The 21,835-nt window shown below is 41.9% G+C and overlaps 7 protein-coding genes across 7 annotated transcripts; 5 read left to right on the forward strand and 2 right to left on the reverse strand.

Moving 5' to 3' along the window:
• Window positions 1–159: 159 nt before the first annotated feature.
• rpl13_2 (60S ribosomal protein L13) lies at window positions 160–3,062 on the forward strand (the record flags this gene model as incomplete). Its single annotated transcript, XM_064831868.1, has 3 exons — window positions 160–221; window positions 290–2,827; window positions 2,906–3,062. 3 exons carry the CDS (start codon window positions 160–162, stop codon window positions 3,060–3,062), a joined length of 2,757 nt encoding a protein of 918 aa, XP_064678148.1.
• A 373-nt stretch (window positions 3,063–3,435) lies between these two features.
• Window positions 3,436–4,967, reverse strand: ATC70_012698 (uncharacterized protein; the record flags this gene model as incomplete). The annotated part of the gene is made up of 4 exons (XM_064831869.1): window positions 3,436–3,914; window positions 3,974–4,076; window positions 4,138–4,297; window positions 4,354–4,967. The coding sequence occupies 4 exons, from the start codon at window positions 4,965–4,967 to the stop codon at window positions 3,436–3,438; spliced, it is 1,356 nt and encodes a 451-aa protein (XP_064678149.1).
• A 1,690-nt stretch (window positions 4,968–6,657) lies between these two features.
• Window positions 6,658–9,945, forward strand: ATC70_012699 (uncharacterized protein; the record flags this gene model as incomplete). The annotated part of the gene is made up of 8 exons (XM_064831870.1): window positions 6,658–6,691; window positions 6,760–6,774; window positions 6,832–6,900; window positions 6,966–7,105; window positions 7,160–7,353; window positions 7,415–7,544; window positions 7,605–9,797; window positions 9,856–9,945. 8 exons carry the CDS (start codon window positions 6,658–6,660, stop codon window positions 9,943–9,945), a joined length of 2,865 nt encoding a protein of 954 aa, XP_064678150.1.
• A 393-nt stretch (window positions 9,946–10,338) lies between these two features.
• ATC70_012700 (uncharacterized protein) lies at window positions 10,339–12,277 on the reverse strand (the record flags this gene model as incomplete). The annotated part of the gene is made up of 2 exons (XM_064831871.1): window positions 10,339–11,628; window positions 11,699–12,277. 2 exons carry the CDS (start codon window positions 12,275–12,277, stop codon window positions 10,339–10,341), a joined length of 1,869 nt encoding a protein of 622 aa, XP_064678151.1.
• A 1,759-nt stretch (window positions 12,278–14,036) lies between these two features.
• On the forward strand, window positions 14,037–15,222 carry ATC70_012701 (uncharacterized protein; the record flags this gene model as incomplete). The annotated part of the gene is made up of 3 exons (XM_064831872.1): window positions 14,037–14,662; window positions 14,722–15,134; window positions 15,191–15,222. The coding sequence occupies 3 exons, from the start codon at window positions 14,037–14,039 to the stop codon at window positions 15,220–15,222; spliced, it is 1,071 nt and encodes a 356-aa protein (XP_064678152.1).
• A 3,447-nt stretch (window positions 15,223–18,669) lies between these two features.
• ATC70_012702 (uncharacterized protein) lies at window positions 18,670–20,209 on the forward strand (the record flags this gene model as incomplete). The annotated part of the gene is made up of 7 exons (XM_064831873.1): window positions 18,670–19,323; window positions 19,379–19,436; window positions 19,492–19,588; window positions 19,640–19,824; window positions 19,881–19,961; window positions 20,027–20,105; window positions 20,176–20,209. The coding sequence occupies 7 exons, from the start codon at window positions 18,670–18,672 to the stop codon at window positions 20,207–20,209; spliced, it is 1,188 nt and encodes a 395-aa protein (XP_064678153.1).
• Window positions 20,210–20,425: 216 nt separating this feature from the next.
• Window positions 20,426–21,284, forward strand: ATC70_012703 (uncharacterized protein; the record flags this gene model as incomplete). Its single annotated transcript, XM_064831874.1, has 3 exons — window positions 20,426–20,517; window positions 20,582–20,793; window positions 20,857–21,284. The coding sequence occupies 3 exons, from the start codon at window positions 20,426–20,428 to the stop codon at window positions 21,282–21,284; spliced, it is 732 nt and encodes a 243-aa protein (XP_064678154.1).
• Window positions 21,285–21,835: the final 551 nt, after the last annotated feature.

Raw genomic sequence — 21,835 nt, forward strand, 5'->3', positions numbered from 1 at the left:
CATTTTCTGTCTTTTTTTTTTTTTTTTTACCCGAATTTTAGATAGGTTTCACTATTCAAAAAAAATACATATTAAAACCCTGTTTAAACCAATGCTGCCGCTCTTCTTGTTCTTCTTACTTTATTCCTTGGTCGTTCTCTTGAAAAAAAAACCTACAAAATGAAATTTGCACATTCAATTGTATTGAATGCTGTGCCGGAATGGCTTGATAAATACGTCGAGTAAATATACCACCAATTAAATTACCAAATCAAGTAAATTAAACTGAATTGGTGTTTGAAATGTCTAGTTATGATCGACTCAAAAAGATGGTCTATCAGGCAGAACGAGATCAAGTCGACCAGCAAAACCAAGGTGCAAAGAGTCAGGATGAAAAGATTGAAAGCGGTTTGCATGGTGAAAAGCAGAGCTTGGAAATGAATCAACGCCTGTCATCTGGCTCAGATCAGTTGGTCATGAAGAGTGAAAATGAAGCGTTTCTGCAAGAACTGGATAGACAGCTGGAGAAAGTAACCAAGTTTTTTACTGCCAAAGAGCAAGAGTTTCTGCAGGATGCTCAAGAGCTGCGCACCGAGTTCAACACGTTCCAGATACCACTGCCTGACAGCTTCAACAACCCCAATGCCACCAGCTTTGCAGAGACCAGTGCACTCGAGCGATTGGACTCTGGATTGCATCAAACGCCCACAAGAGATACTTACACCACGTTCAATTCCTCTGTTGCTGGTTCTGATCTAGATGACGATGAGCCAAGCGCCTCCACTGTTACTACTGCTACTGCTCCTGTGTATAGCAATGCTCAACTACGACACAGTACAACCGATACCCTGCACGACCAACCCAATGCCATCTCATCCAATGATTCAGACGACTCCAAGAAACTGAACTTGCCTCCATTAGCCGAGAAATTCTCATCAGCCTATGCTCCCACACGATCCAACACCATCAGCGCCTCCAATTTTCGCTCTCGTCGTGGCTCTAGAATCGAGAGAACACTGAGCCAGCATGATGCAATGCCTGCCTATGCCGAGGATGTCTCTGCGAAACCTCCTACGCGTATCATGCAAGCCATTGGTCTTCGTTTCCGTCGTCGCAGAGGTTCTCACGTATCAATGCATCAAGCTGAAGATGTCAATGAATTCAACCAGTACTACAATTTTCGCGTGCGCTGTGCTGCCACCTTCATTTCTCTGACAGAACTCAAAGCCTATGCCAGCACCAATCGCACTGCCTTTGACAAGATTCTCAAGAAATGGGACAAGGTGACCAACTCCAATTTGCGAGAGGTATACTTTGAAAAGATTGTCGATTCATCAGACGCCTTCACACCTGAGAACTTCCAGCGTATCGACACTGCCTTGGATCAAGTGCTGAGCATGTATGCTGCTATTTTCACCATGGGCAAGAAGCGCAATGCCGAGGTCGAGCTCAAGATGCACATGCGTGATCACATCCAGTTTGAGCGTACCACTGTTTGGAAAGACTTGGTCGGTAAAGAGCGTCAGCAATTAGACGCTCATGCTTCTCTGGCACAAAAGGGCATCACAATTCCAAAAATCAACGTCTTTGTCAGTCGCAAAACCATGTTCAATATCTTTGGGTTCATGGTCAGCATCATCATCTACATTATCCTCATGTGCGTTGATACCATGGGCCAGTACGAAGCGAGTAAGTGTCTGGCACTGCTGGTGTTTGCTGCTCTGATGTGGGCTTTTGAATGTATCCCTTTGTTTGCTACTGCCTTTTTGATTCCACTGATGGTGGTTCCTATGCACTTGGTGAAAGATAGCGAGGGCAACGTACTTGCAGCGTCCGCGGCTGCCAAGCAGGTTTTTTCTGCCATGTTCAGTGATACCATCATGGTCTTGATTGGTGGTTTTGCTATCGCTGCTGCCCTTAGTAAGCACGGTATTGCTAAAGCCTTTGCTGCTACAGTACTGAGTAAAGCAGGTTCTAGGCCTCGTTGGGTGATTTTGACAAACATGTATCTGGCTACCTTCCTCAGTATGTGGATTAGTAATGTTGCTACCCCTGTGCTGTGTTTCTCTCTGGCTGACCCCATTCTGAGAACGCTGAAGCCCAACTCCAAGGTGGGTCCCTGCTTGATTATGGGCATCGCTCTTGCGAGTTGTATCGGTGGTCTGGCATCGCCTATTTCATCTCCTCAGAATATCGTTACCATCAATCTGATGGACCCCAATCCTGGGTGGGGCATCTGGTTTGCTGGTGCTATTCCTTGCGGTGTGATCACTGTGCTCACTACCTGGTTACTGCTGCTCCTCTATTTCCGTCCTGATCGTGATACACCTCATTTGAATGTCATTAAATCTGCCGGTTTCAGCCGTCCTTCTTGGTCTCAACTGTGGGTCTGTATCGTCTGTTTGGCTACCATTGCTCTCTGGTGTGCTGAATCCTCCATGAACGAATTCTGGGGCAATAACGGTGTCATTGCTGCTATTCCCTTTGTACTCTTGTTTGGTACCAATATGCTTAGCAAGAGTGATCTCAACAACTTTTTGTGGTCTGTAGTGACACTGGCTCAAGGTGGTATGGCGTTGGGTTTTGCTGTCAGTAGCTCTGGTCTGTTGGATGTCATTGGCCATCAGATTGCTAGTAATGTCGATGGTCTTCCCGTGCTGTCCATCATCTTCATCTTTGGTATGCTGGTCTTGGTGTTTGCTACCTTTGTCAGCCATACCGTCGCTGCCTTGATTATCTTGCCTATTGTGAAGCAAGTGGGAAGTCAGTTGCCCGTGCCTCGTCCCAATTTGATGGTCATGGTGGCTGGCCTTGTGTCTTCGGTGGCCATGGGTCTTCCTGTTTCCGGGTAAGTTTGCTAATAGAGTTTGACACGAGAGAGAGAGAGAGAGAGAGAGACATGTGGTGATTAATGTTTCTGATTTAGGTTTCCAAATATGAATGCTATCATGCTAGAAGATCCCACTGGCAAACCTTACTTGACTATCAAGGATTTCTTGTTGTGTGGTGTGCCTGCGTCGTGTGTCGCTGCCGTCATTACCATTTGCCTTGGCTACGGTATCATTTCTGGCGTTGGCTATTAAGTTGCTTTTTCTGCTTGTATTTTGTCTTTTCTCTATGTTGTACATTATTACTCTGTATTCTCAACTGCATTTCATTCGTACTAATAAAGTTGTATCAAAACTACATCATTCAACCGTCAAACATGCCGCCCGCTTCGAAAATCATGTTTCATCGTGTAATCAAGCAGACAAATGGGAGACGTCTCTTTGTAGCTTCATTGGGATAGCGTTTCTAATGTGTTTTAAATTAATCATTCATGTAATTGCTGTCGAGCCAACAAAATCATCCGTGGGCACATCATGTTGCACAAAAGCAGCCATCAAACCAAATGACAGCTCATATGTAAATTGCTGATATTCTATTGTCTATATTTTATTATGTCTAAAAGATGGCTTATACCCAATCTGTAATGTCTTTCTCGCTCCATGTGCTGGTATTGTAGTTGATGATAAGTCTATCATTGTCATCAATTCGAATCAGCCCCTTGACATGGTACACAGTTTCTCCACGCATGATTTTTTCTGCTTTAACTCGTGTTACACGGTAATTCTGACCCAATTTCAAACGATCCATAGCATCCTCATCTCCACCGAATTCGCGAATCTTGCACCAATTCTCTGTCTTGTTCTCATAGTCTACTACTGTGTTCCAATAGTTCATGATGCGAGGATCAGTGGCTGGCAATAAGCGATAACCTGCTTTGGGTGTGGTCTCTGCTTTCAGATCATCCATGGCTGGGTGGCTTTTGTCACCTGTGATGATGATCGGCAAACTATCACTGGCTACGTATTTCTCAAGTTCATCTACATTCTTGGTAAACACAATCTTGCTGGCAACTACAGGATCTAAAATAGGTGTAATCAAGTTCCAGACTAGTGACATGCGTTCAGTATAGGCAACATTTCGTGCATGCTATTTTTTAATCACTTACTGGTGGAAAAGACCCATGGCGCCTTATGCACACATGCAAGGCCAAGTGTCTCTGGGTAATATGCTTGGAAGCAGCCTACCAAAAATTTGACTACTTCAAAGTCCTAAAGAAAACACAGGCGCTGTTAAACCACAAATGTTGGGGATGCCATTGTCTATACTTGCCATGTTGGCCATTGTGAAATTCTCCAGGTTGAAAACAATGCACACGGTATCCATAGGGTAATCGCAAATGACACGAGATGTCTCCATCACATAAATGGTCAATAATTTCATGATTTCCAAAGGCTGATCGTCCTTGTGGTGCATTTGGACATTGACAAAACTAGACAAATCCACAGTATGAGTATCCAAGATATCGACCCTAATACGCTAAATTACCAAACGCCACGAGCTCTTCTATCAGGGCCACCCAATGTCACCATTTTTTGCTCCAATTGCTTCTTGAATGCCGCTCCTAATCCCTTCTTGGCCTTTTCCAATTCCTCAATCAGCCCAGTTTCTCCAAGAGACACAATCTCATTGATTCTCATCTCCAATCGCCAACGCAATGTGTTGGTCAACATGTTGTAAGCAGCGTCCAAGTCCCATTTACGTGCACGGAGAAAACGCAGCAAGGTGGAGTCTGGGTTGTCTGTCGCTACCATGCCCCAAAATGCTTCGCGCAACAATTTACCTGGTATCATGGGCAATGCTTTTTCTAGGGGTAAACTGGTCCATCGAGGATCGCTGGTAGCTCCCAAAAAGTAATCATGCGCTGGCTCTTCCTTTTTGGTACCGAAGCTAAAGAATCCACCCTTCTTGCTGGTGCTGTTGTCTTGAGATTCTTGCTGACGATGAGCAAGCTGTATTTCTTGTCCAGATTGTTGGAACAAGGTTAGAAGACGCAGCCACATGCTCTTGAGCATGTCTACCTGATCGGCTGTCAAGGTGCCTGCGTGTGCTGGCTTGCGGTTATCGAGGCTCAAACTGGTGGGGAATACGATGGAAGTCATTGTTATAAAAATTTTTAAAAAAGAGAGAAACTAATGTCTAAATTGAAATGATGATTTAAATACTAAATATGGTTTTGCTGAGTTTCTTGTTTGCACGTAATGCCATTTTTGACAGAAGTACATCAACCCTTCATTGGTTGGATAAACCTGGAGCGAACATGAATAGAGGTTATCATGACGCACGTCAAAGTGCCAACTCGGGTTCCATGAAGCTTGGCATGCTAAGCAAGTGGATATTGGGTATATGCAAACTGGCAGCAATTCTCCATGTGAAATATAAGCAACACTGCCAGAGGAGATGTATTCCAAGCATGTGCTGTGTTTTGCAACGTGCACGCCACTTGATTGCAAATGTTTCTATTTATCGCTGCTCACTTTCAAGTTTCAAAAGCATGTTCTCGTGAAGCTGGATGTATCTGCATAGCACGCTTGGGCCTATAAAAGTATAGCTTGCCCACGACCAAGGAACAGACAATGCACATTAATCAAATGTCGCTAGTACACGCATAAAATCACTGTGTTCTCTTGTCTGTTCCTTTTAAAATTTAATATATTTCATATTGACAGAACAGCGCTGATTTGGTAGGCCGTCTTGTGCGAAACACATTAAAACAAATGCTAACGGAGTTTGAATAACGGTTTGTTCATCTGGATCGATTTTGTTCCAAATTGTCATTTTTGGAAATTTTGTAATCTTTAAAGAATTTTTTCGTCCCAATTGGCATACTAAACATGCTTGGGCATTCTGATGAAATACATAGAGTCAAATGTGCTCTATCTCATGATATTTTTTGTTTTTTAAATACCATGGAAATTTACAGAGATAATCTCAATAAACTGCTTTTTCAGTTTTTGGGGGAAAAGTCGAAAAAGTTGGCTTGCATGTTCCAAATAAAGCTTTTCATCAGATAAAGACAAGTTTCTGGAGCAAATTCGTCTAATATATACCTTAGTGGAAAATGCCGTTTTTGAGCTGAAAAATCATTCTTTGTCGATTTCGAGATTTTTTTCCTTGCTATTACAAGGGTAAAATGGCCAGATTTTGAGGTGAAAAAAAAAAGGTCGCCAAAAAATTGCAAAATGATACCAAATCGAATTTACTACTCTGTAGCACTCGTTTGGTGCTATTTTCGACGCTGGAAATGGCTTTTATCTACATGATTTTGGCGATTATAGTGTGAAAATACGCCAAATTGAGTGATTTGAAGGTATTTTGACAGCACTTGCATCTGCTTTGGATTCCCATCCTGATGGGCTTTGTGGATTTGATGTCCTGGCTTGCTCTTGCAACGGGTTACAATAGAAATAGCAGGTAGCATCTACGAAGACCGATACATTCAAGCCATAGTTTCCTCCAAATGTCCTGACGCATCCACAACAAATCCTCACCTAACGTTCGCGCCATTCTAAGCAGTGCCATCGCGACTGCTGGTTACTAGATATTATTTTGCTGTCGCCTCTTATCCAGCAAAAAGGTAAACAGCCATTCTACCATGACATAAGCTCCAATATAGGCACAGTCAGCAAATCACAAGCCTCTAATTGAGATGCTCAAGCATTTACCACATTGGGCAATCAAAATGTGCACCTCCAATTATTAACGCACTCCGCTTTATTAAGTTTGTCTGCTCCTTCTGGTTTGCGTTCTTTTTCTTTCGTAATCCTCCCTCTTTTTCTCGTTTTATTCAAGATGAGTGCTATGCGTGGCTTGACGGTATTTATTGGTAAATAGCCATCAATTGATATTTATGTGTGTGTCTGTACTCATGTTGCGTTGATTATCCCATTGTAGCCGATATAAGAAAATGTAGGCATCATGTGTTGGTGTTGGTGTGTTCCTTGATACTAAACTCATACCTATTAGGTCGAGTTCGAGAATTGGAAGAAAAAAGAATCAACAAGGAGATGGCCAATATCAGATCCAAATTCAAAGGTACAAGCAGCTGCTGCACACGCTTTCTACAAACCATCAGACACTAACACATTGGATCACGACAGAGGGTAACTTGAACGGCTACCAAAAGAAAAAGTACGTTTGCAAGTTACTGTACATGTATATTCTCGGTTGGGAAATCGATTTCGGTCATCTTGAAGCTGTGAATCTCATCTCTAGTCAGAAATACAGCGAAAAGCAAATTGTAGGTGGTTTCTCGTCCAAAGGAGACAAGAGTGGTTTATTGATGGCTGTGTAGGGTTATTTGGCAGTTACGCTTCTATTTCACGAAAACAGCGACCTTGTACGACTGGTCGTAAATTCAACAAAGAAGGATTTGGATGATATGAACGAGATTAACAACTGTTTAGCATTGCATGCGATTGCCAATATTGGTGGTCGAGAAATGGCCGAGAGTCTTGCTGTGGATGTGCATCGACTGCTGATTTCACCGTAAGCATTTAATAATGGAACAGATGGCGAGACCAACCTGGATAGTAATCACTGTGAATAGTACATCCAAGAGCTTTGTCAAAAAGAAGGCAGCATTGACCTTGTTGCGTTTATTCCGTAAGCATCCAGATGTCATTCCTGTTACTGACTGGGCAGAGAGAATCATCTCGCTGATGGACGACTATGACTTGGTAAAGATTTGATGGCTTGTTTTTGACAAAATTGTGTATGATAACATACCCTCTATTTAGGGTGTTGCACTTAGTGTCACGACGTTGGTGCTTGCTTTAGCACAGAGTTTCCCAGTCGAATACAGTGGATGTTACGAACGAGCTGTGAACCGATTAAAGAGGATCTTAGTAGAGAGAGACTACAGCTTGGATTACATCTACTACAAAGTGCCTACACCTTGGTTGCAAGTCAAGTGTCTTCGTCTTTTGCAGTACTATCCTCCACCTGATGATGCTAAATTACGCTCAGACATCAGCGAACTCTTGCAAATCATCATCACCAACTCACAAGACTCTCCCAAGAATGTGCAACACAGCAACGCTCAAAATGCAGTTTTGTTCGAAGCCATCAACCTCGCTATCCATCTCGACAGCAACTCCAGCATTTGTGCTCAAGCAGCAGCCCTTTTAGGTAGATTCATATCTAGTAAAGAGACTAATGTCAGATACCTTGGTTTAGAGACCATGGCACATTTAGCAGCTTGTGTCGATTCATTGGAGCCCATCAAGCGACACCAGGAAACCATCTTGTTGTCGCTTCGTGATAAGGATATCAGTGTGCGTAGACGTGGTTTGGATCTCCTGTACTCCATGTGCGATACATCCAATGCAAAGATTGTGGTGTCTGAACTGTTGCGATACCTGCAAGTCGCTGACTATGCCATGCGAGAGGAAATGGTGCTCAAGATTGCTATTCTGGCAGAGAAATTTGCATCCACTTATTCATGGTATGTGGACATCATCTTGCAATTAATCTCAACGGCTGGCGAGCAAGTGGGAGAAGAGGTGTGGTTCCGTGTCGTGCAAATAGTCACCAATAATGAAGAGTTGCAAGAATACGCAGCCAAGACGGTATTGAACTACCTGGGATCGCCTCAATACAACGAAACCATGGTCAAAGTAGGTGGTTATATCCTTGGCGAATTCGGCCATTTGATTGCCAACATTGCTGGCTGCAGTCCTATTGAGCAGTTCAATGCTGTTCATGCCAAGTTCAACCTCTGCTCCCTTCAAACCCGCGCTCTGCTCTTGACCACCTATGTTAAATTTGTCAACCTCTTTCCAGAGATCAAGGGGCAGATTCTGCCTGTGCTCAACCAGTATCGATACGTATTGGATGCAGAACTTCAACAACGTGCTTGTGAATACTTTTCGATTTCAACCATGCCATCTGATGACATGCTGCAGACAGTCTGCGAAGAAATGCCTCCCTTCCCCGAGAGAGAATCGACTCTACTGCTCAAGCTGAACCAAAAGCAAGGTGATACGGAAGATAAGCGTGTATGGGTCATTGGTGGTCGTGAAGCCAATATGGAGCGTCAAGATAGTCTCAAGCGTATGGTGTCTGTTCGCTCCAGTTCTGCCGACAACTTTCAGACAGCAGCAGGCACTGCATCACCTGCTGTACCCGCCGCCACGATGCCCACGCGCTCCAACACAATGCCTCTCACCACCGTATCACAGCTATCCGATGAACCAGACCTTCTGAACTTTAATGATCTGTCATTAGACAATACCAGTAAACCCAAGCAAATTGCCAACATCAACACCAACACACCTCTGGCTCTTGGTTACGAGCTTGGATACCAACTACTGCAGTACAATGCGGAAGGCGTGCTATACGAAGACTCGCAAATGCAAGCTTCCATCAAATCCGAATACCATGGCTCACAAGGCCGACTTGCGCTGTACTTGACCAACAAGACGCAATACATCATGTCTGATATCAACGTGATGATTACACCCGCAGATGGTTTAGAGACCAATTTAGCGCCATTGGAAGGTAACAGCTTCTTGTCTGCAGGAGCTCAATTACAACGCTTGATCACAGTTGAATGCAATGATGTCTTTATCAACTCACCAGAGGTCTTTATTGCCTACACGGTGGGCCCTGAAACACAAGTATTGCATCTCAAGTTGCCTATTGTCCTGACCAAGTTCCAGGAACCCATTACCACCATGGACGGCACCAACTTTTTCAAGCGATGGAACCAAATCGGCGGCCCTCCTCGTGAGAATCAGGTCATTTTCAAAAGCGAGATACCCATCCAACTATCAACAGCAGCATCCTTACTACAAGGCTTTGGTATTGGGTTATTGACTGGTGTGGACCCAAATCCAAATAATTTCGTGGGTGCTGGTATTGTGGATTCTGGAAAACAAGGCGGTAAAATTGGTATCTTATTACGGCTGGAACCGAACTTGGAACAAAACGTAAGTGCTTCTAGTTGTGGCCTGTGGAGGGTGTTGGAACTCATCACATGTTGTATAGATGTATCGTCTCACTATCAGAACACCTACAGAAGGTGCATCGACTGTTATTCGTGAAATTTTGGAGAGACCTCTTACAAATGGAGCCTAATTGATATAATGACGTGTGCAGCAATAAAGTACATTTACACACTATGAATTGGAAATGGCATTCATGTCAGGTGGCAGAGCTTATTGTGTGTGTGTGTGTGCCCTGTCTTGGCCTTTAACATTTACAATTCATGCAACGTGTGTACTATACAAAATGCTTTATTGGCACCTGAAATTACGAGTATAACATCTGTCTAAATGTGGATGCTAAATGGGTCGGGTGTGGGTGAGTATATGTATGTGTGCGTGTGAGAGGTGTTGTTGTGGAGAGGGAAAATGCTTTGAAATGATATAGCATATATAGTAAGAGAGAAGAAGAAGAAAAAAAAAAGGTAATGTACACATGTGGTATTACAGAGGAGTATCCTCAGAAAAGAAATAGAAGAGAGTGTGATTATGCATTGCTATCAGTTGATGTAGGCAGGACATTTGTTTCAAAAATAGGCGATCCAACCAACGTAGTTGACAATAAGCCCTCTCCACCACGATTTGCTGTTCGACCACCAAATGAGTTTTGCAAATGATTTGAATTGACATTGATCGCTTGTGCGGGTGAAGGTGAGGATGAGCTAGGGGCTACTTCATCTTCTGGAATAGAAATAAATGGTACAGGTGGTGTGGTAATGTTATCGCCTGCTGAAGAAGGTGCCTCTAAACGAGTCTTGACAACATCTCCTGCTGCTGCTGCTGCTGCTGCTGCGGTTGTTGTTGTTGTTGTTGTTGTTGTTGTTGTAGGTTCGTGAGGATGTCCCTCTTCGAAATCACTACTCAAGTCAGACTGTATACTGCTACTAGGACGCAATAACCCTTCAGCGGTATCCAAGTGATGCTCATCTCCGTCACTATGAACACGTCCCTCCTCTGGCTCACGCTCCTGTGCCTCTTCTTCCTCTTCCTCCTCCTCTTCCTCCTCCTCGTTCAATTCAGGGACCGTGTCAATGTGTGGTACAGAAGGTTGCTTGGGTGATTGCTGTTGCTGCTTCTCTTTCAAATCCTTTGCAGCATTGATGGCATCCAACACTTCATCCACTTCAACAGCGACACTAGCCTCCAAATCAAAGTAACTACGACAAAGCGGACATGAAAAGCCTGGGTAATTCTGGAAAACAATGGGTCGAAGACACTTGAAATGAAAGATGTGTGAGCAGGGAGCAATGAATAACGCCTGGAATGGAGCAATAGCATATAAACAGATGCAGCATTCTTGAATATCAGCTCTCGACATGTCAGTAGGCATACGACTCATCATCTCGGATAATTGCATTTGATTGGAGACGTCGGCTACCATGTCATTCGAGTGTTCATGTACTTTGGTAGGTTCTCGGTGAAGGCCTAAATCAGCAGGTTGGACAAGGAAATCGTTGTTGGTGTTTGAAGGTGAGGCTGCTTGTGGTGGTGGTTGAGGCGATGTACCGGAAGAAATGTTGGTGCCAATGAGATGGCTTCTCAATTGTTGAAAAGCAGTGCGAGTGAATGGGCTGTTGGCGTTTTGTGTCTGTCTATTCAATTCCACACGAGCGCGGACAGCTCTGTAAATGGGCTCCAGACCGCCTTGGTAATCCACACCTAATTGAATAGCATCGCCGTCTCTTACTTCATAAGGTTGACTAATATGACTAGGCGGACTGAGTCTAATTCGGTTCAAGAATGTACCACTCGATGATCCAATATCACGAATGTAGACCTAATGAAAGCACGTTCAGCAATCGCAATACATCTCGAGCACAAACAAATACACACACACACACACATACCTTGCCCTGCTCAGTCCAAAGCTCAGCATGATTACGGCTCACCACCTTGCTCTTGAAAGACAATCTATCCGCTTGCACATTTCTATCTGAGAAACGGCCAATGCGATAGATAACACCAGGTTCCAACTCTCTGTCAATAATCTCGAATACAAAGCTGCGACTTGAAATTCCAACATTGGGCACCAATCTCATGCGAGGTCGTACTACATTACTGCTGCTATTATTACTATTTCCAGAATCAGCAGACTCTGCGGACGGTCTAGTGTGAGGAGTCATGTCTGTAGACTGTTGGTGAGATTGCTGTTGACCATCTGGTGCATTGTTCTCTTGTGATGCGGCAGATGGAATAGGCGACGATGGGCTCGTGTTAGAGAGGCGTCTATGAGCACGACGAAGACTTTGAAATCCTCGAGTGATGAGCGCAGGAGGTGGAGGGCTGGTAGCTGATGTGGTAGATGCACTTCTGTTACGGGGCATGTTTGTTGTTGTTGTTGTTGTTGTTGTTGTTGATGCTGCAGATGTCAAATTGGTATTAGCTGGTGATAATTCTGGTGGATTAGACGTCAGGACAGGATACATATACATTCAAGATGGAGAGTATCTATTGTGTGAAAGGGAGTAAAAAAAAGAAAGAGCACCTTGTGTATGATAGCCGAAGTAAATTTATACCACTGGGAAAAAAAAGGAAAAACAGAGACAGCACGCACCAAAAGGCTACCTTACAGCGGTATGGTTTCACTTGACAACTGAACTTGACCAATCAAACTATGGAAATGTTTGCTGTTTTGAGCAAATTACACCTTGAAAATCATTGAAATCATACATTGTATTATACCGTCCATTGGTATCCTCTTTCTTCCTTGTGCTGTGCTGGTACACATTGATTTTACAATCACTAAAAACCAATGGGAAATGTCGAAATAACTAGAGATTTCTTGCCGTCAGGAGAAAAATAGCTTAATTGACAGTTGATCACCCACCTTGTTTTGAACGACTGAATGACAAGAGATTGCTGTTCGGTTAAATGCTTCGGCAATCTTGATCCACTGTCCTTATGGGCGTCCTTCATTGGTGTAGAGTCCTTGCCATGCAATCTCGGATCTACATTCGATTAGTATAGATAATTCCACTTGGCAGCATCTTCTTTAGGAGACGCACATTCACGTTTTTGTCTATCTTTTGCATATTACATAGACAGTGGTGCCATCAACAGTGAGTCCTCTTTGAAGGGTATTTTGGGATATTTCGACCTCAGTGATTAATATTGCTTAAATAAGCATTTGTTTTGCTAAGCAAGTTAAACAGCAGGGTAAATGTTCCTTCTTCCCTCCCTTTCGTATCATATTATTTATCAGATTTTGAATTTTGAAATCCCATGAAGGATGACCCTAAAATTAAGCAATGTAGAGTCATCTCCCCCCCCCCCTCTCTGTCTATGATGGCAGGCCATTGAACGATTTCTTTTCATTCATTATGTCACTTTTAATGAATGAGAGGCATGTCATGATGTCATGTATCTTATACCAGCCTCATCAGTCCTTTCAGAATCTGTATGTGATCGTAACGTGCCGTTAGCTATCGTCGTTGGTTAGCAACCAATTTAGATTTGACAGTTACCATTTCAAATTCAGGTACACAAAATCTCTCATCTGTTCGATTTTAAAACCATCCTCGTAATGAGATTTCCTGAAATACTATCTGAATTAGGGTTGCAGAAATCATCATTTATATTATTAGCTCATTTGATTCACTCAGCAACATGTGGTGTAGCGTGACGAAAAAAAAAAAACAACATTTTAGTTGATCAAAACATACAAATCCGCTGAATCCATTTACCGGTGGATACATGTAAATGGCCATGACTACCATCTGAGCGATTATTCTGTAGTAGCACCTCCTTGCCATTGATTGCGCAATGACCAAGCCATGTCGGCTGATTGATTTTTCCATACATTTGGATTGAGTTTATATCATGATGCCATCGTCCATGGCCCCAAATGTTATACATTACTGAATAGAGGATGCAATGCCTGGTGCTTTAAATTGCAATGTAATCGTTTGTGACACAAGCAAGTTTCAATCAAAGAATCAACAGAAACATTTCATAGGGTTCAAGTTACACCTTGCACGTTTGTCATCAGCTTGAATGCAATTTGGGAGGTTTTGAGCCTCGGAAGAACTTGCAAGACCTTGCTATATACGTTACCATGGAGGAAAAACGTAGCCAGTCACTTTGTAACCAGAGCTTTGGTTGCGTTTATAAGATAAATCACATTTCCTTCTGCAGCTTCTCTTTCTTTTATTAATTACCTTTTATTCCCGAATCATACGCAGAAAGATGGCACATTTCAGCAGAGATGATAACAGCAGCATAGAATATGTAGATGCCATTCCCAAAAATGAAAAGACCGCAAAGCAGAAACGCATGTGGAAATGGATTGCTATTGCTGTTGCCATCATTGTTGTCATTATCATTGTGGTGGTTGTTTCTGTAGTTGTGACACAACATAACAAGAGCAACAACAACAACAGCAGCAGTAGTGGATCTGGTACAAGCAACAGCCAATATCCTATCTCTCCTTATGCTCACATGACCACCATTGTAACCAATAATGACGACTCATTGCAACAAAAGGAGAACATCTATGTCGTTGGAGATGTCCATGGATGTGTGAGTGAATTGGATAAATTGGTCACCAAACTCAACTTCAATCCAGCCACAGACCAGCTCATTCTTGCCGGTGATTTGACTGCAAAGGGACCTGACAGTGTGGGTGTCATTCGTAGGGCCAAGGAATTGGGTGCACTCTGTGTGCGTGGTAACCATGATGATAAGGTGATTCGACTCAAGACATACGAGCTTGAAAAGGGCGAGAACGCAATGTACCCACTCAGTGCTACTATGCCCGAGGGCAATGTCCCAGACCCATTGAAATTCAAGAATTACCACGTTGCCATTGCCAAGTAAGTTGTGCTTCTAATTATACATTTCAACATGATACTCATCTTGGGCATTTCAATAGAAATCTCACCCAGGACGACTATGATTACTTGTCATCTTGTCCAGTCATGTTGCATATGCCCTTCCTGAATGATGTGGTCGTTGTTCATGGAGGTTTGGATCCAAACATCAACTCTCTTCAAGACCAAATTCCATATTTAGTCATGAACATGAGAGACATTGACAAGGATGGACCTTCGCCTGAAAACAATGTTGGAACTCAGTGGGGAACGGTGTGGAATGAAAAGCAGCAAAACTTGACGATGGAGAACACAGAGATTTTTTACGGCCATGATGCTAGTCGAGGATTGAATCTAAAGAACACTACCTTTGGTTTGGATACGGGATGTGTCTATGGAAAACAATTGACAGCCATGAATGTGCGCACCAAAGTGATGACACAAATCGAATGCCCACTCTACGTCAAGCAAGGGGGTACAAGTGATGATTAAAACGAGCGAAAGAAACGGTTTATTAATATGATACATTAGTGAGCATCATCAGCATGGACGAAGCCAACTAACTTGTATCAAGCAATTGATATCTGTTTTGAAGATTCGTTTCAAATTGATTTTATTTATTCATGTACATATATATGCATTTCTTCTGCTCTTTTTCGTTCATCATTCAACTGCATACCATAATTTTGTAACATTCTGTAAATCACACCTTTCTCTCTCTCTCAATAAATTTAGACTTTTTTGAAATTAGAAGCATTGCGTTTGAAATGTGAACAATGCAAAACTCAAATTGGCTCGGGTCTCAATATTTGAAAAATGCTTCAAACGGAGCATATGCTAACAAAAGTTACAAAAATCAAAATGTCTCAATAGGTTTTGGTAAATTACATCAAAGTTGTGATTTCTGGCAACTACCTATTCAGTCATAAGGATAAGCTTTGCTTTGAAACAGGTGCTGAATGAATCTTGTAAGCTGTTTTGATGATTGGAGCGCATCAGAAGCACCACGATCTACTTTTTGGTCAAGATATACACTCGATACGAATCAGTCACCGAAATGGTCACTGTTTGTTTTTATTTTTAAGAACTTCGAAAACCACCACTAAATGTTTGAATGCTTTAAAATCATAGATCTCACTACTTGACCTAATTTAAAATTTTTAAATGAGTATACATCAAGATCAGGTCAATTGACAAGCCAAATCTCGTCTTTCAGAATGGCAAATTGGTGGTATAGTAAACTGCCACAGAGCAGGTGTCAAAGAAAGTGTGATCAGCAAGACCATGAACCTGTCCCCGTCTACGGTAAGCATCGTGATCAAGAGGGCAGGCTCTAAAGGCACCGGATTGCTTCCAAAACGTTCTGGAGCACCATTGAAGATGATTAATAGAGATCAGAGACGGCTCGCACGTCAGCTTCGCTCTGCACCGTTGTTACCAATGAAGAACCATTTGAAGTTATGGTGTGACGCCAACCCATCAATTTCAATGGATACGCTCAGGAAGTATATGAAGCTAATTGGCTTTCAATCATATAAGACTGCACACAAACCAGCATTGACACCTGAGCACAAGCTGAAAAGAATCTCCTGGTGCTTGGACAAAGTCGGATGGGGGCCAGAACAGTGGAGAAAGGTTGTTTGGTCCAATGAGTCCAAATTCATGGTTCTCGGTAATGATGGTGGCTCTAGGGTGATCTGAAAAGAAGGTAAAAAAAAAAAGGTACAATGATTACCACATCATCAAAACCAAGAAGTTTGGAAGCGGCTCTGTGATGCTTTGGGGATGCTTTTGGGCTGGAGGCTACGGACCGTTAGTAGCACTTGATGGCCGAGTAAATCAGGACAGATACATCGAGTGTTTGGACAAGAGCTACTTGCCATGGATAGCTGATGTGATGAAGAATGAGAAAGGCAACTTCGTTCTTCAAGAAAATGGTGCTTCCTGTCATACAGATAGAATTTCTACAAGTTGGAAGGAGGATCAACCATTGGTCAACAGTTTTAGCTTCTGGCCGGCTCAAAGCCCCAATTTGAATCCAATCGAACATCTGTGGGCCATCATGGAGAAGCGAATTGAGAGTAAGAGGCATCGCATTGATAATGCAGAACAATTGCTTGCGTGTATCCATGAGGAGTGGAATAACTTGGATCTTGGTCTGACGGAGAGATTAGTTGCAAGTATGCCATCTAGATGTCAAGCTGTAATAAATGCAAGAGGCGAAATAACACGCTACTAAAAGCATTGAATATAAATAAAATACTATGGTAAATATCATATATCCAGATTTCATGTACTCCTTACGATGTTTTATTAATGATGATTTGATGTCAAAGATCAATGAATTATTTGATGCCAAAAAAAATTGAACTCAGTTACGGTGACTAATTCGTATCGAGTGTACCATTTCAGGGGAACTGATCTTCAAAATGCATATTTTCCAAAAGAGCAACGTGTGAATTCAAAACGAATAATAACACGAATGGCTAGAAAAAAAAAAAAAGCCTCTCTTGAAGTGTTTATTCATTTTTTTGCATTAATCAGCAAAATTATGATATTGAGCATGTTCAAGATACAACCTTCTCATTTCTCGCTGATTTATACCATGCGAAAATCTAAGGAAACGTTGGGTGATTTAAGCGCCACAATTTTTTGGATCTTGGATCTTGGATCTTTATCCCAAGGTTCTATCAAATTTCTGCTCAATATACGATTGATGACCTAACATACATTTCCAAGCTAAAGCACACAGCATAGCGTGTGATATAATTCACTTTTCATATTAATAATTATAAATACTGTTAAACAACGCCATGTTAAACAATGTGAAAATAACCAGAATGGTGCGCATCTATTTCAATTGTTTGTGCGATGGATGCTTGTGCTAGATAAGCTGTAGATGCTGATGCTACTAGATGTGAATACGCTTTTTTATGCTCATAGTATAGTATACTTGTTACAGTATCACGATATATCACAAGAGAGATGTATCTATTTGTTAGATTTAGTCTCGTCTGATCTGGGAAAAATATGGATTGCACAGTTATGTTTGCCTTATTCGAATAGAGCTACACATTATGTGGAACGCTACATTTGATAAAAAATCCTTGTTGTTCTTTAATCAGGACAAGCTCTCAAGCTACTTTCTATATATACAGTATGCTATTTCTTGTGATAGCTTCAATGGAAATTACGCTATAGTAGATGTACTGTACCTCGCAAGCGAATCCGCATTAGAAGTAGCATCTCCGTATACAACAATGTTGTTTTTACCACGAAAAATTCCAGATCAGTTACACAACATGTATAAACCACAAGTAAATGCTTAATTGGAACCTGCATACCTAGGCTACATGTGCCTGTCTGTATGTGTGTGATCGGTGGAACCTGTCACCTTAAAAGTACATCGTCAATTATGGTATAATATACCTAAAAGCACGAGGATCGAGTGTATTTCTGCGCTTAGCTACAATGGCGCAGTAATATCGCAGTAGTGCATATTTGCGAGCTCAGAGTTAGACCATGACTCTAGAGAGACATTAGACGTCCTGATCCAGATACTCATATTACTGGCATCAAATATCTCTATTCCATCTCACCCATATCAGTCTACTCATACCTGTCTATCTTTTGCAAGTGTTTATTTCTAAATATATAACAAGATAGAACATTAAGAAGACTCTATCTTCGTGATGTTAACAATAGAATTTTTATATGCCCTATTCCCCTTCTTTACCAAAAAGATTGATGATCTCTTACTCTTCAGTTACACAAATCTAAAGTACTTTTCCCATTCTATGTGCATATGCTATATTTATGCATTCAAGTTTTTCAATGCAAGTTTATATTGTAAAAGTAACATTGATACAACTGCCTGCTACCATCATCATATGAAAGTGAATCTCAAGATGTCAAACATTTGTATATAAATACCACATTGCAAACATCCATTGACAGTTTCTCATCACTAGCTTCCTCAAGCCTCCTTCCTCTCCTTCCTTTCTGCCACAATGGTCTTGATCTCCTCCCTTACCAAAGAAATCAAATTTGTTCTTGCTGCCTCCTATGTGCTCTTTGCTGTTGTCTCTGATGCCGCTCCTACCACCATTCCTCTCATTGAAAGATCTTCCGCTTCTTCAAGCAATGTTACTCACGTCAATGGCACCTTGACTGATGCCGATGTAACTCTTCCTCCCTTGATCCCTAAACGTGTTATTCCTGCTACCAAGGTTCCTCATGATTACGATGTTGAATCTGAGTACGTTACCAAGAATACTCAATGGTACAATGAGCATGGTGGCAATTACACTCTTACGAAGCGTGATGAAATCGAAACAGTCGGTAACTTTACCATGGATCTTCCTCCCAATCCTCCTCACTTCCCCGCCTATCCCAAGGACGACTTGGTTATCAAGGCTAATGCCAAAAAGATCGAGGAACTTGCCAAGTATGCTGGTATTGCTGCTACTGCTTACTGCCGTGATGTTGTTCCTGCTAACAATTGGAAGTGCGAGCAATGTTTGAAACAAGTACCTGATGGCAAGCTTATCAAGACCTTCACCTCTTTTGTCTCTGATACCAATGGTTTTGTCTTGAGAAGTGACAAGGAAAAGGTCATCTACCTTGTCTTCCGTGGCACTAACTCCATCAGAAGTAGCATTGCTGTAAGTGCTGGTTAACTGAAATACCCCAGCTCTGACTAACGCAATTTCACCATAGGATATCCAATTTGATTTCACCACTTATCCCAATGTGAAGGGCGCCAAGGTGCATAGAGGTACGCTTGTTTGCAACCATCACTATCGTGCGATACTGACTTTTCTCCTTGTCAGGCTTCTTGAACTCTTATAATGAAGTTGTTCGCTCCTTTTTCCCTGATATTCAAGACCAAATCACCGCCTTTCCTTCTTACAAAGTTATCGTTACTGGGTAAGTGCAAGCCATCGACATTATATCCAGTATTTACTCATATGCAAACAGACATTCACTTGGTGCTGCTCAAGCTTTGCTTGCTGGTATGGATCTTTACCAACGTGATTCCAGATTGTCTGCCAAAAATTTAGCCATCTACACTGTTGGCATGCCCAGAACAGGAAATGCTGCTTTTGCTTATTATGTTGATTCAACTGGCATTCCCTTATCTCGTTCTGTCAACGAAAGAGACAGTAAGTTGGTTTTGAGTATAACAAATTCTTTGAATTTTGATACATTTTTTGTCTAGTTGTACCTCATGTTCCTCCTCAAGCTTTTGGCTATCTTCATCCTGGTGTTGAAGCTTGGATCAGATCTTCTGGAAGTGTTCGTAAGTGTCAAAGACAATAAGCATCACGACTATCTATTCATTCTTGCCATGTGTCATATATGTAGAAATCTGCACCGATAGCGTTGAATCCGACTTGTGCTCCAATAGCATTGTGCCCTTCACTACCATCTCTGATCACTTGAGGTAAAATCGACATGTCTTTTAATCAACACCTTAGTCTGCAAAGCTAACGTCTACAAATTCTTCTCTCTAGCTATTACGACATCAACCAAGGTCTCTGCCTCTAATTTTACAACGTATGAATTTGGCTAATTGGCTTAATCTTGCAATGTACACACTGGGCGCAAGCAGTTTATAACACTGTTTTCTATTTACTGTATCATGTTCTGATGACCTGCAATAAACTTGTTCTCTAATGCCCTTTTTGGCTATAAAAAGACGCCTAGCGTGTGAAAAGTTAATCTCTTTTGACCTCTTCTTCCATCTCCTGAATACAAACAGCAATGAGGACAATATGCAGTATTTGCTTGGACGAAGTTGGAAAACAGCCATTGGTAACGCTTGTTAATTGTGGACATGTATTTGATTTAAAATGGTAACTACAAATGTACAGAAAATCTTTTACAATACGACAGAAACATTGACTTATACAATGTTAGTATCAGAGAATGGCTGAAAACAAATCTCAACTGTCCCTTCTGTCGCAAAGGCATTCATAATATGCTGGAGATCCAGTTATGCCGTATCTTTCTATCTACTGAAGGTGATTCCAGCTCCAGTGAATGCTTGAAGTTGAAGACTGATCTTGAAGAAAATGCAATCGTAATCCAAGAACTTAAAAGAGAAGCTTACAATCAGCAAAAACCAGACGGTAAGGGTTCTACGTGATTATGAACTCTTGAATTGACGGACGCCAAGTCGGCTTACCTTGAAGAGACCAGGAAATCATCCGTCTATGTGGAACAAATTATGGATCTTACATTAACCAAGAAGAATGAAGTAGACGCCTTGAAGAAGAATGATGCTATGGCAAGAGAACTACAATCTCAACGCGACAAATGCGCTGCGATGGCAAAGAACAGGAATTACAAAAAGGAGTACTTTGATTTGAAAAAGTTATTTGACGACACCCTTGCCAAGCAGAACATCACCAACTCAAAATTCATTGAAATAGCAATTTCAGGCACCTCAAGTCCGGATACAGTCAGATATCACATTCAAGGCTTAGAGAAGCAGCTCACAGAATCCAAGGCAAAGGAGGACAAGTTTTTTGCGGACGTGAAAAGGCTTGCTAAAAAGAAAGCAGACATTTATCAGGATAGACATAAGCTCTACATTGAAAATCAGAAAGCTCAACAATGATAAGAAACGACTTATCAGAGAAAATCAGTAATTGCGTGAGAATTCTAGCGCCACAAATGAAGGTGCATCCGCATTGAAAGAACACAAATTGAATGATGCAGCTGAAAGTAAGAGTTTACAGAAGCAATTGAAGACTGCAGGAGAGAACGTATCTAAATTGCAGGAGTACAAGCAAAATTGGATTGTTGAGAATCACACGCTCCATCAAAACCTCAAAACGTCCCAGGAAAAGATCAAGGTTCTCCAGGCCATTCCAAACAGCATCACTGCCGAGAAGAACACTATACAGGAAAAACTAAACGAGAAAAGTACGAAGAATCAGGTTTCCCAAGACAGCACTGGATCAAGATCTGTTACTAATTGGTCAACAACAGCATCCGGGGAAGACGTGATCATCCTTAGGTAGCTAGTTGAGTCTACCAAGTGCTGTCATTGCTTCTTAACAATTGAAGTTATAAAAGTGTAAATCACATTAAATTCAAGGAAATCGCTATTTGCATTATTCGGCATCACTGTTTGTGCACCATTGTAATTTGAACATTTGGTTTGCA

Source organism: Mucor velutinosus (assembly GCF_035048745.1).
Source record: "Mucor velutinosus strain NIH1002 chromosome Unknown tig00001569, whole genome shotgun sequence".
In the NCBI taxonomy this organism is placed as follows: Eukaryota; Fungi; Mucoromycota; class Mucoromycetes; order Mucorales; family Mucoraceae; genus Mucor; species Mucor velutinosus.